Raw genomic sequence first — 22,305 nt, forward strand, 5'->3', positions numbered from 1 at the left:
TTTTTATTTAGCTTATTACCAGATATTTTTTATTTTATAAAATTTACCTTTATTAATAAAATTAACTAGAACATAATCAAAATGCTTTAATATTTTATTTCTTAGAAAATATATAATTTAAGAAAGTAAAAAATATATTTCATATTATTACATGAAATTTATATCTGAAAATAACTGTAACTGTTTAAATTAAATTAATAATATATTACATTGGATACAAAAACATTTATTATTATTAAATAACAAAAATAACTAACTATTATGACATTCTTTTCTCCATTAATCTAAAATAAATATTATATCTATTTTAACTCACAAACATTTATTCCATGAATCACAGTTATTATTTGTTAAAATTTCACAATTATTTAACTCTAATTTAATTATAGTTTCCACATCATGCTTACAAAAACTTCAAATTACTATTCTATTATTCTTAAAACATTTTCTTTATCCTAATAGTTTTAACTCTGACATTTATCAACTGACGGAAGCATATTTCTGAAAAAAAATAAGAAAAAATAATAAATATACATATATTAAAAATTATTTAATATAATTTTCAAAATTTATTTTATCTACTTTTTATTTGCCAGTTCCAAATTAATACTTTAAGTTTTTATTAAATACTTCTTACATTTCAAGATTTTTAATATCTAAAACATTAAGACAAATGCTCTGATATGTAGAATTTCATTCAAACTTTTTAAAATTACAATAGATTACAAATATTAGTCTTAACAGCATATACACGTAAATATATTTATTTAAATAAATGATTGAAAATATAAAATAATAGACTACTATATTTCTTTAAAATAATGTTATATAATAAGTAGAGGAGAAGGTGGTATTATGGAACCCCAATTACATTTTAGTGAATTGTAAACAAGGTATCATAACTACACCCACATTTTTTTGTGCGAAAAGTACTGGTAACTAGTAAACTAAATGTTCCTAATTGGATTTTTCGCTAGTGTAATTATAAGTATGGTTTTTGAAGGCTTTTGTACAAAAAGTCTGAAAGTAGGCTTAGAGAAAATCGGGTGGTAATATGGAACCTTACTGTATATTTTCAAAAAAATGCTTTAATGTAGCCAAAAACAAATAGGAAAGGACAAAAAATGTTAAATAATTACAAAATTATTTACTCCAATGTATTTTATCGCAAAAATGCTTTTATAATAGAAAAATATGACCTCCATCAACAATATATATTCCAGCAGCTCTTTTTCGATATTTTCAGACTTTCTACCTAGTGTCTTTTTCCCAAATTGCTCCGGACGAATGTCTGATTGCAAAGAGAGAGTTCGGAGGAGTTGAGTTCCATATTACTGTAAAAGCACCAAAGGGGTCCGTATTTCACGCATCGCCATCTCGAATTAACTTATGTCTGTCGAGACCAAAATTTAAAAAACGTGAACATCACACAGATTAATATGTACCCCTAAGTCTCTGGAACGGAATACATGCACCAGTGAACCTACAACTACGCGATTTATATTTTAAAAATAATTAAATTCACTTAGCATTCAAAACTTGTGAATTTTGAAAAAAACAAATTTGCTGATTAAATACGGACAACCGTTTAACTGAAGTAAAACGGGTTTTCCCCTTGCTATGGATGTCTGCCTAGTTCAGTTCATCCACATTCCGCTACAGTTCGCCTTTATTATCAGTTCGAAATGGGGTGATTCCATAATACCCGCAGTGTTCCATAATACCACCTTCTCCTCTATTATATTTTTTAGATTTGTCTGAAAAATCTGAATGCATTTTTTAATTCTTATATCATTTAATGATAAACATAATAAATAATAGAATAAAATAATAAATTTTAAAATTTCACGTTTGATCTTATATCCAAATATTAAGCAATTTTGTATATCTATTAATATTATAAGCATATTATGAAACTCCTTGAAACTTTGCATCATCCTTGACATAAAATGAAAGGAATTATTATTAAAATCAAGTTTAAAAATATGTAATTTTAAGAAATCTTTTCAATCAGAGCTAGAATATCATTATCTTATTTCATATTAAAGAAATTAAACACACATTTTGTAATTGATGTATGTTAATTACTTTGATGAAAATATTTCTTAAAAACAATAAAATTCTGTTTGATTAATGGGCTTGATTTATGAGCGTAACTTGTTCTTAAAAACAACCTACAAATCAAAATCTCATAAATAGAAATGGGTTTATTCATTATTTCTTATGGTCAAAACCTGAACCTTGTCTTGACATAATCATCATTCTAGCTCCTCTCTCCAAATAAGATTAAAGTGCTATCAAATATCTATTTATCTATCAACAAATGAATCTAAATGAAATGAAATAAAATAAAATGTTAATTAAGTTATTTACCAATATAGAAGGAATTAACATAAAATGAAAGAAGCAAATGCATACAGGGTCTGTACAGGTAGTTCCATCTGTGATTCCCCGATATTCCCTGACCAATTATGATATTATTCCCTGGCCTACTAAGGTTTCTGCATTTCCCCTATCCATTATGTAATATTTGGCCAAGTCTAAGCCCATTTTGTACACAATTATATAAATTTTTTTTTATTAAAAAACGTTTTATTCACTTACAAAAAAATGAAAAACTTTGTGTAAAATCAATTACATAATTAGCTATGTCATTTCTACATCATATAAAAATTTCATGATATTTTTAAAATTAATTTGTAAATTTTATTTAAATAAGAAAAAGACATCATGTTGCATCATAAAATCAAATTCTCTTAAAGAGAGGAGGCAGGAAGTTCTGTTTTACTGTATAATAAGATTGCTTAACACACTTGTTTTTGCATTCTTGAACATAAAAAACAAAATATTTATTAGTTCTTTTAGATCTTCTAGCCCATCTATTTCTGATGATGGATTTAATAGAAACCTTTCATTTTTTGATTACCACAAAAGCAGAGAAATGTACATGTTAAAGTAATTGTAGAATAATTGGATGAAGATTACTTAAAATAAGTAATTTTACTCACTCATTGGAGGACTTGAATTATAATATTTTCATAACCTGAATTAATTTATTACATCTGAAATATATTTTAAAAGTATAAATTAAAATTTGTAAAAAATTATTATTTCTATACAACATGAATTATATATAGAAATTATAGTAAATAATATAAATTATTAGTATGACAAAAAAATAATCATAATTTGAATTGAAAGAAAATGGCCTCATTTTATAAAAGAAAGCTTTTAATAAAAGAATATATTTTTTAAATTAGTATTTTCTTTATTCAACTGAACATGTAAAATAAAATTATTAAGCATATTTGTCCATTATATATATTTACTATTATATATTCATTCTGTTGCTATACTCAAAATAAATACATTTAATATTCTAAATACATCTATATAAATGAAAATGTAAATGTTCATTTGTTCAAAATCTTAAATCTTCAAAAGTTCTTAACCAACTGCTTCGAAATTTTGACTCAATGTTGCATTCAAATACGCACGTGTTTTTATATTATGCAGATGTCGAAATTCCCCCCCTGCAGGGGAGAGGGACAGGATTAAGGCTTACTGTGAAGAACTCGACTTCTATCATAATATTTTAGATGCGGTTTTTTGCATTTTTGATCGCGTTTTAATAGAGTGTGTCAAGAGAATGTACACTAAGAAAGAATTTTTCGAAATTCCCTCCCTTGGGGAGTGTTATACATTTATAATAGATACATTTTGAGCTATAGCAATGCATGGCCAGGTACAGCTAGTATAAATATAATAGTAAAATTGTATAAAAATGCAATTAAAATTATATAAAAAAATATGTATGAAAATATAATTGAAAAGTGAACTAAAAAGTTTCTTAGGTAAAATGTCATTTGAAAAATGAATTTTAATGAAATGTTTCAAGTATAAAACCTTGTAAAATTTTTTATAAATATAAGAAACAGGAAAAAATTAAAGTACAAAAAATTAAACAAACATTATAATTACAAAAGATAAGTATTCTTTTTTTGAATTTCTGACAGATTACTAAGAGGTTGAGTATTATTTATTTTACAGGATGTTTCTAAAGTAATTATTCATTTTAATGAAAAAGTTGAATGACCATTTTCTTTTCTAGATTATATGAAGCATGCTGACCACCAAAGAAAGAATATCAATAGCTGAAGAATGTCTGTGAGGTTTAACCTATGAAGAGATGGAATTTTCTAGTAAACAAGAGTTTACTAGAAAATTCCAAAAATCATCTTCAACAAGAACAGAAATCTGATCTTTGGTAAACAAATTTCACCAGACAAGAAGTGTTCATCATGAGAAATATACTGGTTAACTTCCACTATCACCAGAAACTGTGCAATCCAATGAGAATGCAATCAATCAGTCTTCATGCATCAACATGTATTTACATTCGTTTGTTTGAAGAACTCTACATTTCAAGTTGAAAAAATATAGTTATCACCTTTAGATGCTTCACAATCTGTAAAAAGATAACTATCCAGCTCTTGAGGCAATGTATTGTGATCTTTTGGAAGCTGTAAATAGAGATGATCTCATGAGTAAACATTTTATTCAGTGATGAATCAACCTTCCATATATGTAGATATGTGAACAAGAATAATTGCACTATTTAGGCCAGGAATGGGCAACCTGCGGCCCGCATTAATATTTTTTACAGCCCATGTCGCATAAAATATGAATAAATATATCAATTTTCCAGCTTAAAGAAGTACGTAGCAAAAGTTCAAACATTATTTTCTACATTTTTGCATGTGAATAGTTTTTCTGCAATGAATTTAGTAAAAATTAAAACAAGAAACTGGCTAACAGACATATTGAAACTAATAACTAGCAGTGACTAATATTTAACCAAATATTTCCAATATATTATGTTTACATCAGTTTCAGAAGCTAAATTAAGTATACCTATGCTAATTTATAATTATATATGAATATATAATTGTGATTTACTGGCATTTTTCCCTCTTTTCTCTTGTATGGGGCCCATGTCAGTTCAAAGTTTTGAAATGTGACCCTTACATAGAAAAAGGTTGCCCATTCCTGATTTAGGCCATCAAACATCTACATGAAATTTTGGAGCAGGTAAGAGATTCTCCAAAGGTTAATGCTTGGTTGGACATCACAAAATGCAAAGTGTATGGGCCCTTTTTCTATCTTAGAAAACTTATGTATTACTTTATAAAGAGACTTTTACTATAATTTATCTCTCAGTTTGATTCCACTAGTATTTTGACTAACACTTTTCAAGATAGAAGATTATTTTTTTAAATAAATTTTTACTTTTATGGATATAAAGACATAGTAAAATGCCTTATAAAAGTAAAAAAAGGTATTAACAAATTTACTGATGTAGTCAAAATAAATATAAATGAATTATGAGACATTAATTAGTACATCAACCTGGTAGAAACTTAATTTTAAATTGTAAAAATGGCTTATTATATTTCTAGAATTATTAGATGTCAATAAAAATAGTCTTTAATTTCTAGAAATAATTTATTATATTGTATATTCATAAAACATATGAATAATTTTTGTATAGTTTTTTATTCTGAATTACAATAATGAAATTGAAATATAGTTTTTAAATCTTTTTGGAATAATTTACATTTAAAAATTAAAAAAATGTAATAAATAATAAATAAAAATAAATGTTAAGAAATTTAAACCTACTTTTTTTTTTGTTATAATAAAATATAGAAAGGTTGTGGCTGATGTTTTCAATGCAAAAACGTGTATGTTGGACATTCAGAGCCACCTTCCTGTAAGCCTAGAAGTTTGACAATGGTATTTGGAACATCAGTGGAATCATGCTCAACTTTCCAAATGCCATTGTCAAACTTCCAGGCTTACAGAAAGATGGCTCTGAATGGCCGATGCACACATTTTCGTGTTGAAACCTTTGGCCACAACCTTGCTAATATATTTTAGAAACACTGAACTTTTAGTAATAATTAATAAATTCCTATATATTAAGGATTAATTATTAAGGTTTGACAATTACATTTAATAAAATATATTATTGTTTTGTTTTGTATTATTTTTATTGATAAAATGTTATTAATCTTTAAAGAATATATAATAATGTTATAAATTTTACAAAAGAAATAAAATTTGCAATATAATTATAATGTCATATATTCACTAATGATTGTCTAATAGAGAATTACTATGAGTTTCTTTTTTTTTCAAACCTGTTTTTCATGATTTGTGAATTTACAGAGTATAAGTTTTGTTCTTTAATTGTACAATCAATCAGATCTAATATATTAAATAAGTTTAATATTTTATAAATATCTGGATGCATATTTTTAATTAAGTTACAGAATATTAGAAAAATTTAAGGATTTTAAAATAATTAACTTCAAAGCAAAATTATTTTGATTTGGAATCTTATAAATATAGTAATTTTGTAATGTTATTTATCCTGTTTATATAAAAATAAATAGAGTTTTAAATGTATAAATGATATTAAAGTTATTACAATAATGTTAATACTTATTCTGACAGATTTTCATAATTTTATTTTATGTATGCTCTGAGTTAAACATGAATATTTGAATATTTTATACTTATAATAGAAAATTGGATTAAGTATTAAATATAAAGTATTATCTTAATTTAATGAATAATATTTATGTAATTGTTCTAAGTTTATTTAAGAAATAAGCATTTATATATTGGAAAATATAGATATGGTTTCTATTATTAGTTGTTTAATTATAAGGTTGAAAGTAATACACTAAAAATATGTTATTTATATTTATTATGTAAATGACTGACTGTACATTTCATTTGTTTTAAGTAAACCTAAAGTTCAGTTGTTAAATTTATGCTTGTGTCCTCTTATAAAATGTTTTTGAGATTCAACAAAGTTTTCATTTATTGATAGAGAACAGAAAATTATATTTGATTTTATATTTAATATATAACAAAATTTCATATATTATATATACATGTAAATATAAGTTAAAATATAAATAAAAAAAATGCAAATTGTACGCTGAAAGTTTTGGTACATTTCTTACCTATATCTGAATTATTAGAATCTGATGATGATGATAATTTAGGTCTATCCAAAACATGATACAATTTCTGAAAAATATATTTAAATATAAAATTAAATGAAATGAATTAGACATTATTTCACATTAAAAACTGTTATACTGTATTTCACTACATTCAATGCAAATAGTAAAATACAATAAAAAATTATTATTAATTAAAATATACTATTTATAGATTCTCTTATTTATAAATTTCTAATTTAAAATTTCTGAATTTATGATCTTGAAAAAATATTATAATTTTAATTTCAAACTGAATTTCTATTTGAATTTCATTTGGAGCTAGAACTATTTTAAGATGACCAAGACAAAACATTTCTCACTTGTTTCTAGCTGTTTATACATGAGAACAAATGTTTACGACCTTCTTAATAGGCCTTCTTCAGGTACAGACTCTGTTAGAGTCTGTTAGAGATCATCTAAACCTTATCATCAACAATGATGTCACTGCTAAGATGATACCTACGTAAACATTGACACCGTTTGAATTTCTATCAACTGGTGCTCTAACAGACCACAGTGTACCTGAAGAAGGCCTATTAAGAAGGTCGTAAACATTTGTTCTCATTTATAAACAGCTAGAAACAAGTGAGAAATGTTTTGTCTTGGTCATCTTCAAAATGAATATATTTAAAACACAACCACTCACAACTGGGTAAACTTCATAAAAAAGCCAAAAAAACTAAATAACCAGTAGAAAAAAGAAGGTATAGCTAACGTTTTTCATCAGTGTCAAATGGGCATCATCAGGATAAATGATTCCACAGCTGTTAAAACAACAGAGAATTGCTGTACATGTGTGAAGAGGAGAGGTGACGTAAGAAAGAGAAAGGGAGGGGGAAAGGATAGAAAGTTCACAATTTGCAGAACTTTCATGCAAGGGGGAAGAAATTTATATCACAGAAGTTAACAGTATTATTTTTGTGGATGGCCTTAAAAATTTCAACTTATTCTAAATGTCTGAGATGATGTTTCTGGGTGGTGTGATGTATGAGTCATGCACAGTCAAAATGCACATCTATGTTGGGGTCAGAGGCAAAGATAGCTAACGCAGTGTTGGCCAATCCTTTTAGAATGGAATTCCAATGCTCTTTGAAGCAGGTGTTTAAAGGGTGTGTTGTAGCACCTACATATTCCAAGTTGCAGTTGGTTCTGTGATCAGTAATGGGAATAGTATTGCTTGGTTGGAGGTGAATGTCAGAATTATCTTTAGCATTGCAGAGGAGGGTGAAAACTGAGGGACTTCTTCAGAAAACTAAACAAAAATTATGGTTCCTGGATATTTCTTTGTACACAGTGGATAGTCTTCTCTCGCATGTGACGGTCTTGTAAACAGTGTCCTGGGTGCAAATGTTCAGTGTGGTGGAAGTGGTGGAGAGACAATGTATAAAGTCTTTAAAAGTGTATGGAGAATAGCCATGTAGAGTGATGTACCAGGCAATAGTTTGGAACTCTTTATCCCTGTAATGCATGTTCAATGAATGAATGAAGACCCCATGAATTTGGGCCTTTATCTTCAAGATGATTTGCTTCAGTGCTGTAATTTATAGGGCACTGAAGCCAACCATCTTGAAGATGTGTTCAGAGAGATGTTCATTTAAAACAATGAAGATGATTTTCAAATCTTAAAAATTATTTCACTAAAAAATTTCATTATGTACATCAGATGTCCTCATCAATATCCTTTAGCTTTTATAACAATATCTGATATATTTTATATTGCAACAACAGTTAAAATACTATTCGAGGTGAAAAAGTTAGGTGATTCACCTTATTAATGGTATAATTCCCCTGTATAATTAAATGCTTATAAATAATTAAATCACAGCAATTAATCATTAGGAAAATTTTTTATACTAATGAAAATAACATTTATCCTGATAATGAAAATACAGGTATCCCTTGATTAATGTGGTTAATTAATCCTTCAATGCTACCGCATATGCCAAAATCACATTAATCAAATACAGAGTTACCTCGGTACTCAACTAAACAATCACCAACTGCTAGAACATATTTTTGGTTAATAACAAATATTTTTATATAAATAAATGAAAATAGCAAATTCACTAACACCTTATTTGCTGAGATAAACATATCTATATTAAGTAAAAACAGCTGTTAAAGTTGTGTTAATTAAAACTTTTTCTGTGTAGAAAAAAATTGCTGCAATTAAATTTGCAGGTTAATCAAATTCTGCTTTAAGCAAGGGATACCTGCATTCCAAAAACTTACTTTTTGTTCTAATTTTTCTAATTTTTGTTTCTTTTCTTCATGAATCTGTTGTCTAATTTGAGTTAATTGATTAAGTACTTGTTTTCTTGGATCTGAAATAAAAATATTTAAAACCTTATTTGATTTTTCTGATATATCGAATAATATAGTTAAGATTATTTTTTTAAATTAATTTTTTAAAATGATCAATAATTGAAATTAATAAATTTTTTGTTTTTTCTTTTTTGAAAAGAACTTCAATTCTCAATCCTTCAACTAATTTTTGAAAACAAAAGTACAAATGATCAATTAATTAAAAACTTAAAAATGAAATGACTTGTAAATACCTAAATTCTTGGATCCAAATTAGTACATAAATAGATTAAGAAAGTATTTATTTCAATTGCTTCATGTTTAGTTGTAACAACTTACTGCACAAGAAAATGAACTAAAAAATAATCCCCAAACAAAATAAAATGGGTCAAAATTGACTCCTTACACCAGCGCTGTCCAACTTATCATAGCCCGCGGGTCATATTTTCTTCACCAAACATTTCGGGGGCCAAGAAGGTTGATAAACCACATGACATTTGCATAGTGCTACGGTTCAGTAAGCACTAATTGGTCAGCGAGTCCGATGTTGACGCTATAAAAAGGCGACAGTTCGACACACCGGATATACGTCACTCTTGTCTAAGTTTGACTTGGGAATTTTTTTATTCAATAATAAATGTGAATTCTTCTTCCTGGAAAAATAAGACATTCCCTGAAAATAAGACCTAGCGCATTTTTCAGAGCAAAAAATTAATATAAGACACTGTCTTATTTTCAGGGAAACACGGTAGTAAAATAATTTTAATATTAATAATAATAAATTAGTAACATAAATTTATTCATAGTAAAATGTACTCGCGGGCCGTAAAAATTATTTGGCGGGCTGTATACGGCCCGCCAGTTGGACAGCGCTGCCTTACACCATTATTTGTTTATGAGTTTCATTGTCAGGGTGATGAGGGACTAAAACAAATGTCAAATGCATTCCCTTCATGTGTCAATGAATTAATAATAAAAAAGGATTACTTCCTGAATATACTATAATTCCTTTACAACTGGTATAATAAGTCTAGTATTTAAGGTAGATGATAATAGCTGACAATAAAACTTGCAGATTAAGAAAGCTCTACTAAAAATATCAATTGATGTTAACTGAAGCCAATTAATATCTCTTAAAATATTAACTAATACAGTGGAATCTAGTTAACTCAAACTGGAATAACTCAAAGTCATTTATCCTAGCTATTTGTCTTGTACTAGATTCTCAACAATTCTAGCAATAACATTCCTCCATATATGAAGTTTGTATGGATCTTGTTCTCCCTATTTTTCAAAGACACCGATGAAAAGCTGCAAAGGTATTTTTGACTGGATAAATTAATTAAATCAAAAGGAATTAACTAAAAAAATGAGATGTTTAATAAAGGAATTGTGATTGATAAATGAATTTAATTTCTGATACATTACATTGACTTAAAAAATGGAAATGGCATCACTACATTTTGATGTTTAATGAATTGCAATTAAGATTCAGATCAACAACAGCTGTCAACTTTTTCATTTGTGTTTTTCTCCTCTATAAGCTTGTGGAATTTGGCCAAACACTTGTAGTACTACGCTACTATGGGTTGTATAAATTCTGTATTTTTCTGTATTTTTATTTGGTTATGTAAGTGTGTTTCCTTTACTTTGTGTCAGGTTTTAAAATTTTTACAGAACTTTGCATTATTTTTTTTTTTGTGCCCTGGTATCACCTTTTCTGTGATGAATTGATTGAAACCTGCTAATTGGTCAGGAAGTGTATCACAGATGGAAAACATGCTTTCGGATGGCAGGAGTTATAAAGGTGTTTTCACATGTGGATCCCTTTTTCTTCCTGTCTCCCTTATGGACTGTTAAGGAGAGAGCTGAACTTCATGTTAGACTAGATGTTGCTTTTTGGAGAGATTAATAAAAAGGCAGTTGGATTAACATAACCAGTTGTGTAACAAAAGAACAGAGAGTGCACAAAGATTACACACAGTCTTTATTCACGGAAGGTCAGATCTAGAAAGGGGAGAGTGAAATGAGGTCATCTTGCCTGAGGAGTCAAGAGTGCCACCAACCTTTTATTACATCAGATGAACATTACAAAACATCACAATTGTTGATTCCAACACACCCCCTCAACGATTGATCATTAATACAATCCAATATCACAAGTAAATTTCTTAACCTTATTTGCGTCTAGCGGCTTTGTTAACAAGTCAGCTGTCATCCATTCACTCGGACAATAGATTACAGTAATTTCTCCTGAATTCTTTAAATCACATACAAAATGGTATTTCGTGTCAATATGTTTCGTGCGCTGTTGTGCTTTTCCTAATTCTAAAAGATGAATACAACTTTGATTGTCCTCAAATATTTTGATAGGTGTTGTAATCAGTAGATTTATTTCTTCTAGAAGCCGTTTCATCCATACAGTTTCTTGAGTAGCTTCTGCCAAGGCTATGTACTCTGCTTCAGTGGACAAAAGTGCTACACACTGTTGCTTTTTACTAACCCAATGGATAGGACTTCCTTTTAGCAAGAGCAAATATCCTGTGTTCGATTTGCAATCTATGTAATCGCCTCCCCAGTCGTCATCTACATAACATTTAAGTTCTAATTCTTCATTAATACTTCCTAATTTAAGTTTCTTCTTTTTTGTCGAATTCAGATAACGAAAGATTCTTTTTACTTCCACCCAATCACTTTCCGAAGGTTTTGTTACTTTTCTCACTAATATCGATGTACAGTACTTATCGCAATATCTGGACACGAGTTAGTCACTAGATATAATAAAGATCCAATAGCACTTCTGTATACATTATTGTTTTTGAACATATCAGTCATTTCGTTTCTTCTTAAGTATCCTGTATCCATAGGAATATTATATGGTCTTGAATCAGATAAGTTAAATTCCCGCAATTTATTTTCGATATACCTTTCTTGGTGGAGTGAAAATATTCCATTCTCATCTCTTTCAAATTGTATTCCCAGATAATATTTTAAGTCACCTAAATTCTTGATTTTAAACATTTCTTTGATTTTGGTCTCAAATTCGGTTAACGTATGTTTGTCTATGGCCATTGCTACTACGTCATCTACATGAATTGCTAAATGTAAGGATCTTTTATGGCCTCTGGTATAAAGATAGGAATCAGCTACACTTCTTTTAAATCCTTTAGATAGCAATGTTTCATTGAATTTTTTATTCCATTCATTTGCTCCTTGTTTCAAGCCATATATATGTTTCAATAATTTGCAAACCCTGTCTGGTGATCCTTCTTCGTATCCTTCAGGTTGTTTCATGTATACCTCGTGTGATAAGTCTCCGTTTAAGTAAGCTGTTTCGATGTCATAATGCTTAACTTTCATGTTCTTAATTCTGGCTATAGTTAGGAGTGTTCGAAGGGTGGCAGTTTTGATCACTGGGGCATATATGTCATCGTAGTCAAAGCCATACTTTTGTGTGTACCCTTGAGCGACTAAATGAGCCTTAAAACGATTAACTTTATTGTTTTTGTCTCTCTTAATTTTGTATACCCATCTGCTTCCTACTGCAGTTTTACCTGGAGGTAATTTCGTAATTTTCCATGTGTCATTATTTTTCATGGCTGCTATTTCCTTATCCATGGCTTTGCTCCATTCTTTGGAATGTTTGCCTACAATTGCCTCGCTATATTCTCTCAGTTCTACTCCATCATCAGTCACTGATAAATTTATTGTTTCAATTAACCTTATAGGAGGTACTCCCTTAATAGTTCTTTCCGACCTCCTTAAATGTATGCCAGTTTCTTCCATTTCTTGTTCCCTTGTTTTTGTTTCATATTCTTCTTTGAAATTCATATTATTAACTATTGTAAGAGCTTTATGAGATTTATCTAGCTCAAACAAACATGTGTGTGCTGTTGCCGTTGCTACTGTTACTTTGTTTTTCTGGATAGAGCAAATGTTCCCTTCAAATTTTATGGCAAACCCTAATCTCGTTAGTCTTCTGACTGAGATTAAATTTCCTTTAAGGTGTGGCACATATAGCATGTCTTTCATATATATTTGACGTTGTTCGTTATTTTCATCCATGCAGGTTATCATTACATTACCTTTATCTTCAGTGTATAGAGCTTGACCATTGGCTAGTATCACTCTTTCTCTATGTTTACTATTAATGGTTGTGAATAAATGCTTCTTGCAACACATATGTGACAAAGCTCCCAAGTCTACGTACCATTGATGAATCTTGTTTTGTGTTCCTGTCTTAAAACATACATGAGATTCCTTTTCCTGGTGTTGTTCATCACTTTCTGTATAAATTTTGTTGATATGATTTGGGTGTTTTTCTTTCCATATTGCATATTTCCTACATTCTTTCTTTACATGTCCCTGTTTTTTGCAAAAATAACAACTTTTGAGCAAATTCCTTTTCTGAGTTACTGGGTGTGCTCCCACTTTAAATGCTTTATCCGCTTCATATTCTTCATTTGATGACGTCTTTCTTCTTAAGTGTTCCTCAATTAATTTATTATGTACTGTTTAGATCTCTAATATATTGGAATATATTGAGTCTGGGTGTATGTTATTCCATTTAAGGACTGTACAATTCTACTTAGAACAAAATAATGGTTTTAATAACAACTAAGGATCAGTGCCAACTATCAGTATGGTTTACAAGGTACAAATGTGCTACAGTTTAGTGATGACATGATTTAGTTCTAATGACAAACATTAAATTCTAAACTTATTACTAAAATACTAAACTAATTTGCATTAAATCTACATACAATTATTTACAAGATGATAAACATGTGCTGCCACAACCTTCCTTTGTTCTTCTATTACATAAACTTCCAAATCTCTGATCATCAGACAACAGTTCATGACTCTCCACTAATGCACTTTCTATATGTAGACATATTTCATATATATATATATATCTATCATACGTTTACAATATCAATATTACTTGGGTCCATTAACTATAAACTGTCTGTACATGCACACCACAAAGCTGTTGATGATAAGTTCTTAAGGATGGAAACAGATTACAATACAGTACCTCCACTCAATGTATTCATTCCTTGGCTGACTCTTCTATCTCCTGCTACCAGACGAACTATATCGGACTGCGAAGCAAAACCAAGAAAGATCCTTCAACACACGAGATGGTCCAATTTATACTCCCCCTCATTCATGAATACTCTCTTAACACGTGACCCCGTTCTTGACCAATTAGTCTACACCAGTTGGTGTAGCAAGAAAAGTGACACAACATAATATTCCGCGAACAATTATACAAAAAGTAGATCCTGACACGTGGTAATGGAAGATAATTTATATACACAAATTATATTATATCTAAGCATACATAAACAACAATACTAAAGTAGCGCAGCACTACAGTACTAACTCCTGAGTTAAATCTTCTGGACAAGTCTCAAGTGCTGTTATTAAAGTGTTATAGCTGTCTGGCAAGCTACTAAGTAATAATGCTATCTTTAATTTCTCAGCTAGAGTTTCTCCCAGTGCCATAAGACGATCAACCAATTCTTCCATGTTGGCCAAGTGTATCTCCACGTCGCTGTTTTCTTTTAGTTTTAAATTGCAAATTTTCTTCAATAAGTAAACTTTATTTGATAGTGTAGACTTAATATGGTGTTTCCTTATGGCTTTCTAAGTTCCTTTAGCTGTAGTTTCCTTTCTTACTAATGGCAGTTGATTGTCTTCCATCAGGAGGCCTATCATGGTGCGTGCCTTTCTGTCCTTTGTTAACCAAGATGAGTCAGGATCTGAGGGTATTTCCTTTTGTATTACGGTCCCATAACTCGTCTTTTATCAGCAGCAATTCCATCTTATATTTCCAAATATGATAGTTGTTGTTGTTCAATTTAGTGATGGCAATGTAACTTTTATTGGCCATTGTGAAATCTTTTGTGTTCTCGCCGAATATTCTTCTTATGTAAGTTTCTTGAATTTACCTTTTTTTGTTCTCCTTATGCTTAATTAGTTGTTGCCGTAACTGGGCCCATAACCTGTTAGACTAGATGTTGCTTTTCGGAGAGATTAGTAAAAAGGCAGTTGGATTAACATAACTGGTTGTGTAACAAAAAAACAGAGAGTGCACAAAGATTACACACAGTCTTTACTCACGGAAGGTCAGTGTTAGAAAGGGGAGAGTGAAATAAGGTCACCTTGCCCAAGGGGTCAAGAATGCCACCAATTTTTTATTACATCAGAAGAACATTACAAAACATCGCGATTGTTGATTTCAACACTTCAAACCATCGACATGGATGTTCATCGAGACCATTGTGAGAATCAGGATTTAGGGGCCCATTACTTTTAAAGAAATTAGTGGGTAAAAAGAACGTTTTTATTTTCAACTAAAAAAATATTTTATTTCAGAGAGAAGTTAAACAAAGAAAGGATGTAACTTCCATCATTTTCAAAAGAAGGGAAGTTGAACTTCCTTTAGACTGCCGACTTGCGAGATGATTCATATGCAGCCTTTGCACATAACACTTGGCTGTCTGTTAGTCCGTTGACTTGTATAAAAAAGGCTTTTTCCTGCCATTCCAGGCAGTTCATCGAAAGAAGTAATTGCCATATAACGAGGCAGTTCAATGAGGTACAAACATGCCATAGGAGGCAGTTCGACGACAATCAAAATGATGCCTGAATTGGCCATATAAAGTGTTATTGAAATTACATAATTCATCAGTGATTAAGTCAAATTTGCCATATGAAGTAATTAGTCTTAGAAGACATAGGCTGCATATAACCTGGAATTTCCTCCCTTGAAGGTAGTATGGATTTATAGATTGGTGTGAACTCTCTCTCCGCACATAAGTGTTAGATTTCATGCAGTTTAGGTTAAATTTAGATTTAAGTTGGATAGTTTGATCTCCCTATGGGATAAGTCCTGAATGTAATATTTGTAACTCCATTTATTGTATTTTGATTCAATTGTATATTTTACTTTGTATTCATTCTTTAGTATAGTTATATTAAATTTATTGTTATATAAACGATCTTATTCATTATGCACTCCAACTCACTCAACAGTTGACCCCTTAGCTTTTCTCGGATGTTGTCACTCAAATGTCACAGATATTTCTAATTAAAGATAAATCGCAAGTTAAACCACGAAATAATAGTTTAACTGATGTCGGGAATCCTGACAGGAGACCAGATTATACAATCGTACGTCTCCACTTTTCTTATAAACACTTTTAAAGCTCTCCTTAAAAGTTAGAGATTGGATCGCAAGATCTCATGCAGATTAAGTGGTCATTGGATTACCTGCGACCCCCTGCTTGTCTCACACCATTGTTAACAAAGGAATGTTTCTGCTGGACTAAGGCAATCCATGTTCATCTTTGTGAAATTGTTGGGTCGAATTCTCGAGCAAAGAATGTGCTCGAGAATTCCCCAAGGACATTAGTGAGACTTCTATTTTTTATCAATAGAAATTAGTAGATATGTGTTTTATCGCATTTGTAATCAACAGGCTTCAGTGAGTTCAATTAGAATGATTGTTCATGTAAAGTCGTGAGAAGGAAGGCAAGAGTGTGTTGTAAATGCAACTGTGAAAAATATTTGTAATTATTAGAACGTGAAATTGTGTTGTCACACGGAAGTATTTGTTTGTTGTTCTCCCTTTGGTTTTTGTGACCATACTACTCGGTCCCCACAACATATATATCAAAGCTGACTACATCCTACTGTTGCTAAATTAAACAATTTTGCTTTGTTTTATTTGTCTGGTCAAGTGTTAAGTCCTTGTCTTATTACCCTATCAACATACTCGGTATATCCTGATATATCAGAGTTACTACACACTTCTGCAACATTCTGTATATTCTATGATTTTATGTAGTAGGAACAATTACAACAGTATAATGTAACTACTAAAAATTAAAAGAACTGGCAACATTTAAAAAGGAAAAACCGTTTGAGGGGGACCATTAGCTACTGAACTTCAAAATGTTACAATTGTTATTCTGTAACTGGTGTGTGCATGTGTATGCATGTGATTGTGCGTGTGTGCATACGCTTGACCTCCTGCCCCTTATTGTATATAATGATGTATTTTTTGTGATCTATTTTTTAAACTGTACATATAATTAATAAGACAGCTTTAGGTTAATTGATTTAAAATGTTCTGTTGACAATTCTATTTGTGTAAATTCATACTCTTTTGGATTATTTGAATGTAACATTTCTTTTTAGACTAGATGTTTGCTTTTTTGGAAATTAGGAAAACTGGTTAGACTCATGTAACTGGTTATGTGACAAAGGAATAAAGATTGTGCAAATGATAACACTAACTTGACTCATGGAAGGTCAGATCTAAAACGGAGAGAGTAAAACAAGGTCACTGTTGCCAACTGTTCCCCAAGGGGTCAACAGCATTACCAACCTTTTATTACACAACAGGAAAAATATTTAAAAACATCAGCACAACACAATGAGATGTATATATCAATGTTATACAATATTTAATAATAACTTCAATCATTGACTCCAACATTTCTATCAGGAAAAAATAGACTAGTGCAAATGATTGTATATACATATTTTATATAATTCCACTCTTTTCTGAATCCATAAATCTATAACAAGATCTTTTGCAATGCTATAATGGCCTTAAATATGAGGTCTAATTGAAAATATATTAACTATAAGTTAATTATAATTAAATTAACTATAAAAAATTTTTGTGTTAACATATAATTTCATTGAAAATATTGTCAAAAATGATTATTTAAGTTTTATTAAATAAAGTAAAAGTTATATGTAAAAGAACTATTTTGTTAACTATTGTAATTTCTGAAACAAAATTTCATGCTTTATTTTTTAATATATGTTTTTAAACATATTAAATATAATTTATATTAAAAACAGTAATATAATTTATAATTTCTCAGTATTATACCTGGTGGTGATGGAGGTCTTTGAGGTGCTGGAGGTGGAGCTTCAATTTTTGGTGGCATTTTTGGTGGTTGAACATTTGGTGAAACTGAAGTTAAATTGGTCATCTAAATTTAAAAATTATACATTGGTTTAGTATATAAAGTAAAAACTCAAAATTTTGAACATTTAATTAACTTTCTTTAAATTCAAAATTACAGGCAATGACACAAAGACAATAAGAGCCTCCCTACGCAATAAATAGGCCTATATAATGATTCATGTAAAAATAAAACAAAGATAATAAAATATAAAATAAATGAAGTAAAAGTAATATAGTAAATTCTCATTTGCTCAATTAGAATTTACTACATTAAAAGTAATAAATTCAAAGTTGTTGTAAAAATATGATTATTTATATTACAGTGGAACCTCGATATACGAACTTAATCCGTTCCTGATGTTTGGACTTATACCAAACCAACCTTTCCCATAAAAAGTAATGTAAAAATGATTAATCCGTTCTCATGTAAAAAAAATGGCTGGCTTTAATTAAACACCTCGCTTTCCTGGCTAGTTCCTGCTTGATTTTTCATGAGATCAAAATGTATCTTTTTAGCTTTCTCGCAAATAATTGCTTCTGATACGCTGTCTCCAGCACACTTTTTCAATTATCCAAAGCAAAAGCATTTTCTCAACATGATCTAATGTCTTTGATCTCTGTTTAGAAATTGATTTAACCCCTTTCGCAACGTTAGCAGATTTAATAATGTCTATTTTTCACGATTGTCGATATCGTCGTTCTCGGAATATGGTATGCAACAGTTAAATCTTGAACACGCATGCCATCTTCATATTTCTCAACAATCTCTTTTATCAGTTCCATTGTGATTCTAGTCATCTTTTTAGTTTTATGTTGCTTTTCATTTGCCTTTTTGCAATTCATGATTAATAAAAATAAAATTTTACTTACAAATTAAAATCTGAAGAAATTTAACAAAATTATAAACCGTTGCACCGCAAATATCTAGTCTGGTCTAGTACACTGATAGTGCTACTTGTTCATAGATAGCGTGTATAATTGAATTAAGTTGTATACCAAACAAAAGTCATATACCGAGCAAAATTTGTTTTGTCCAAATAGGACATATTCTGAATTGGACATATTCTAAAGCAGACATATACTGAGGTACCACTGTATATTTAAATTGAATAATCATACATTGTTAATTATCATAAGATGCATAATAAATAGATGTTGTTAAAATAATTTTGTTTAATTTTCAATTACAAAATAATAAAATAATTCATAAAAATATTTGATATTTGAACATAAATTATTTTTATATTATTCATTCTTATATATATAAGAATGAATAATATAAAAATATCTACCTCACGTTAGTAGTGTGGTGGATCCCACAATGTATATATTTTTTTTATGGTTATACTTAGCAAATTTATAATTTGTACATATTCTCTTTCTATGTCCAATTAACTCTATCCTTTCCTATTGTTGTTCTTTGACTAGTTTTGGGCTAAAAGGAAAATCAACATATGCCACCAAAGAGAAGGACAATTTTGGCATTCTTGGTCAGGAAGAACAAGAAGAGAGGCACATGAGAGAGTAGAGTTGGGAAGGAGAAGAGAGGCACATTGGCAACACAGGAGAAGGAGCACAAGAGAAAAGTCTATGTGATGGAGACATAGAGGATTAGTGCTCGAAATTTGTGATTGAAGATGAAAAAAAGGAAGTTATGAGTGGACTGCTTATCTCGACTAAGGTGAACCATGTGGTGAGGCTAAATTTTCTTTATTAACTGTGGTCGACACCTTAAGTGCCCAACTTGCAGAACAAGAGAAAGGGGATCCTATACTAACACAATTTTCTTCTCTTCCTTCTTTATTTTAAGTAATATTAGTGTTAATTTAAGATAAGTTAGTTTTAATTAGTAATATAAGATGATTGAAACAGATTGTCCACGAACTGGCCTCACAAGTAAATTTTTTTGGGATATCAAAATGAGCAGTGTAAAGGACAAAGGAAAGATAGTGTAATGTAAGTTAAAGTTAAAGGAAAATAAATTGATATTGTTATTGTTATTGTATTCCCGAAAAAGGTAGTTTAATGTATATCGTTTCTTACATGTGGTGTCCAATAACCAGCATCATCACAGCAGATATTTAATTTAATTTAATTATGCCAAGGGCTAAAAGCAATTTCCTTGTAATTAAATTTGAAAGTATTATACAATATCTACTCACATATAAGATGATCTGGCATATAGGACAAGGCGTGACTTTAAAGATCAAAATTTAAAAAATTAGATTTATTAATACAATTCTAATTTTATTTCATTTAATCACAAATAAAATATCAAATGCATGTAAATGCACACATTTTCCTGCAAAAATTACTAGCATTTTAAACTTTAAGGGAAAATCTTGTAAAATCGACATCATTTGTTCATGTAAAGTTGGACAATTGCGAACCTTTTTTGCCAATTCCTAGCATTGAATCCATTCTCCATCGATTACACTTATGTGTTTCTCCAAATTCTGATTTCTGAACAATCATCTGTTTTCATGTGGGAATGGGTTAAAATTATACCAGGCTCCCATGTGAATTTGGAATTTTATTTAAAAGTTTTGCTTTTCCTGTTGCTATTCATCTTTACTCCTGACAATACACAAGAATGATTCAAACGACCCAGATAAAATACTTTTGTTTTTAAACACCAGTGGGTGAGCATCCAGTAAAAAATGCAAATACACAATTCACAAAAATTATTGCAAAAACACAAAGAATCCTTCACTTGCACATATAGGACAACCTAGATTTTTGAAGCAGTGAAAAATGAATGAAAACCTTGTCTTATATGCAAGTAAATACTGTAAGTAAGGCATGTCATGTCCAAAGTGAAGGGAGACAAAAATTCAATTTCTGTAGACTTAAAATGAAATGTTGTTATGATAAAATTATCACTTTTATGAACACATACAAGTTATCTACTGTCTTTAGAACTTCAGTTAATTAGTTGCATTTAGTACCCTTATATGTTATTTCTTGAAGTTTTCTTGCAGCTTTGTCCATCACAGCTTTTCTGGATTCCTATGACATCTTATTGCGGATATTTTGCCAAATTTGTTGAAATCCTTTCAATAAGATTTGAACTTTTGTTTTCCAATTCTCTTTTGCAGAGTGTCCAAAATCTTTTGACACCTCTTGTTTGTGGGACGTTAGGAGCGTATTTCATCTTCTGTACAAAATCGATATTTTCTTCTTTTAAGGTATTGGTGATTTTTCCTGCATAATAGGCTATTCCTATGTCTGGCCAGAAGAAAATATCCCTCTTGTAATGTTGATCTATGAAAGGTATAAGCCTGCCTTGAATGCATTCTTTTAAGTAAAATTCACTCGTAATAAAGCTGGGGATAAAGGCACATGTAAAACAATATGTACTGTATCCAAGTACTCTGGCAGTCAGGAAATCCAAGCAAAGTCAGGATGTTGCAGAGTGTACAAAAAATCTTTGAAGAAAATCCTCATTATTGATAATGAAATGTATGTTCCCTTCAATCCTTCAGATGTATCAGGCAAGAAGTATTATCATGGAGAAGACCTAAAAGAAGTCACTTACAATGAAAAGATCAAATCTCAAGCTAAATTCTACAAACTATTTTATCTCGAAAGCAATGGACCGATTTAGCAATGTATCTAAACTCTACATTTCTGAAGGCACTATTTTTGTTTTAATATAGGATATCGTAGACCTTAGAATTTTCAATTTCTGGGCTGCAGTTCTTATGGACATTGATGGATACTTATGAAACAAAGCTTTTACTTTGTTTTCATTGTTTTTTCATCTTCAGTATCCCTGAATACCCAGTTTGAAGCTCATAACCCTCAATTCCATTCTTATTCAATGATGTGATAAATGCTTGTCCTTTTGATTTCTCCCAAAAAGTGATAAACTGTTGCTTTTTGTTCATAAGATTTGTAATATGAAATTATGCCTTTTGCTAAACT

General features: G+C 29.8%; 1 protein-coding gene across 1 annotated transcript in view; it reads right to left on the reverse strand.

Annotated features, from left to right (window-relative positions):
* Positions 1-203: 203 nt before the first annotated feature.
* Positions 204-22,305, reverse strand: part of LOC111628675 (stress response protein NST1-like) — a 35,141-nt gene continuing 13,039 nt past the window's right edge. Inside the window, exons 5-9 of the mRNA XM_023372504.1 lie at positions 18,301-18,403; positions 9,312-9,403; positions 7,038-7,104; positions 3,009-3,062; positions 204-501 (exon numbers count right to left, since the gene is read on the reverse strand). Of these exons, the coding sequence (XP_023228272.1) occupies positions 3,049-3,062; positions 7,038-7,104; positions 9,312-9,403; positions 18,301-18,403 (276 nt within the window). The 3' untranslated portion in view covers positions 204-501; positions 3,009-3,048. The remainder of the gene's footprint in view (positions 502-3,008; positions 3,063-7,037; positions 7,105-9,311; positions 9,404-18,300; positions 18,404-22,305) is intronic.

The sequence above is a fragment of the Centruroides sculpturatus genome, unplaced genomic scaffold, assembly GCF_000671375.1.
Source record: "Centruroides sculpturatus isolate CEXI.00-Female unplaced genomic scaffold, Cexi_2.0 scaffold406, whole genome shotgun sequence".
In the NCBI taxonomy this organism is placed as follows: Eukaryota; Metazoa; Arthropoda; class Arachnida; order Scorpiones; family Buthidae; genus Centruroides; species Centruroides sculpturatus.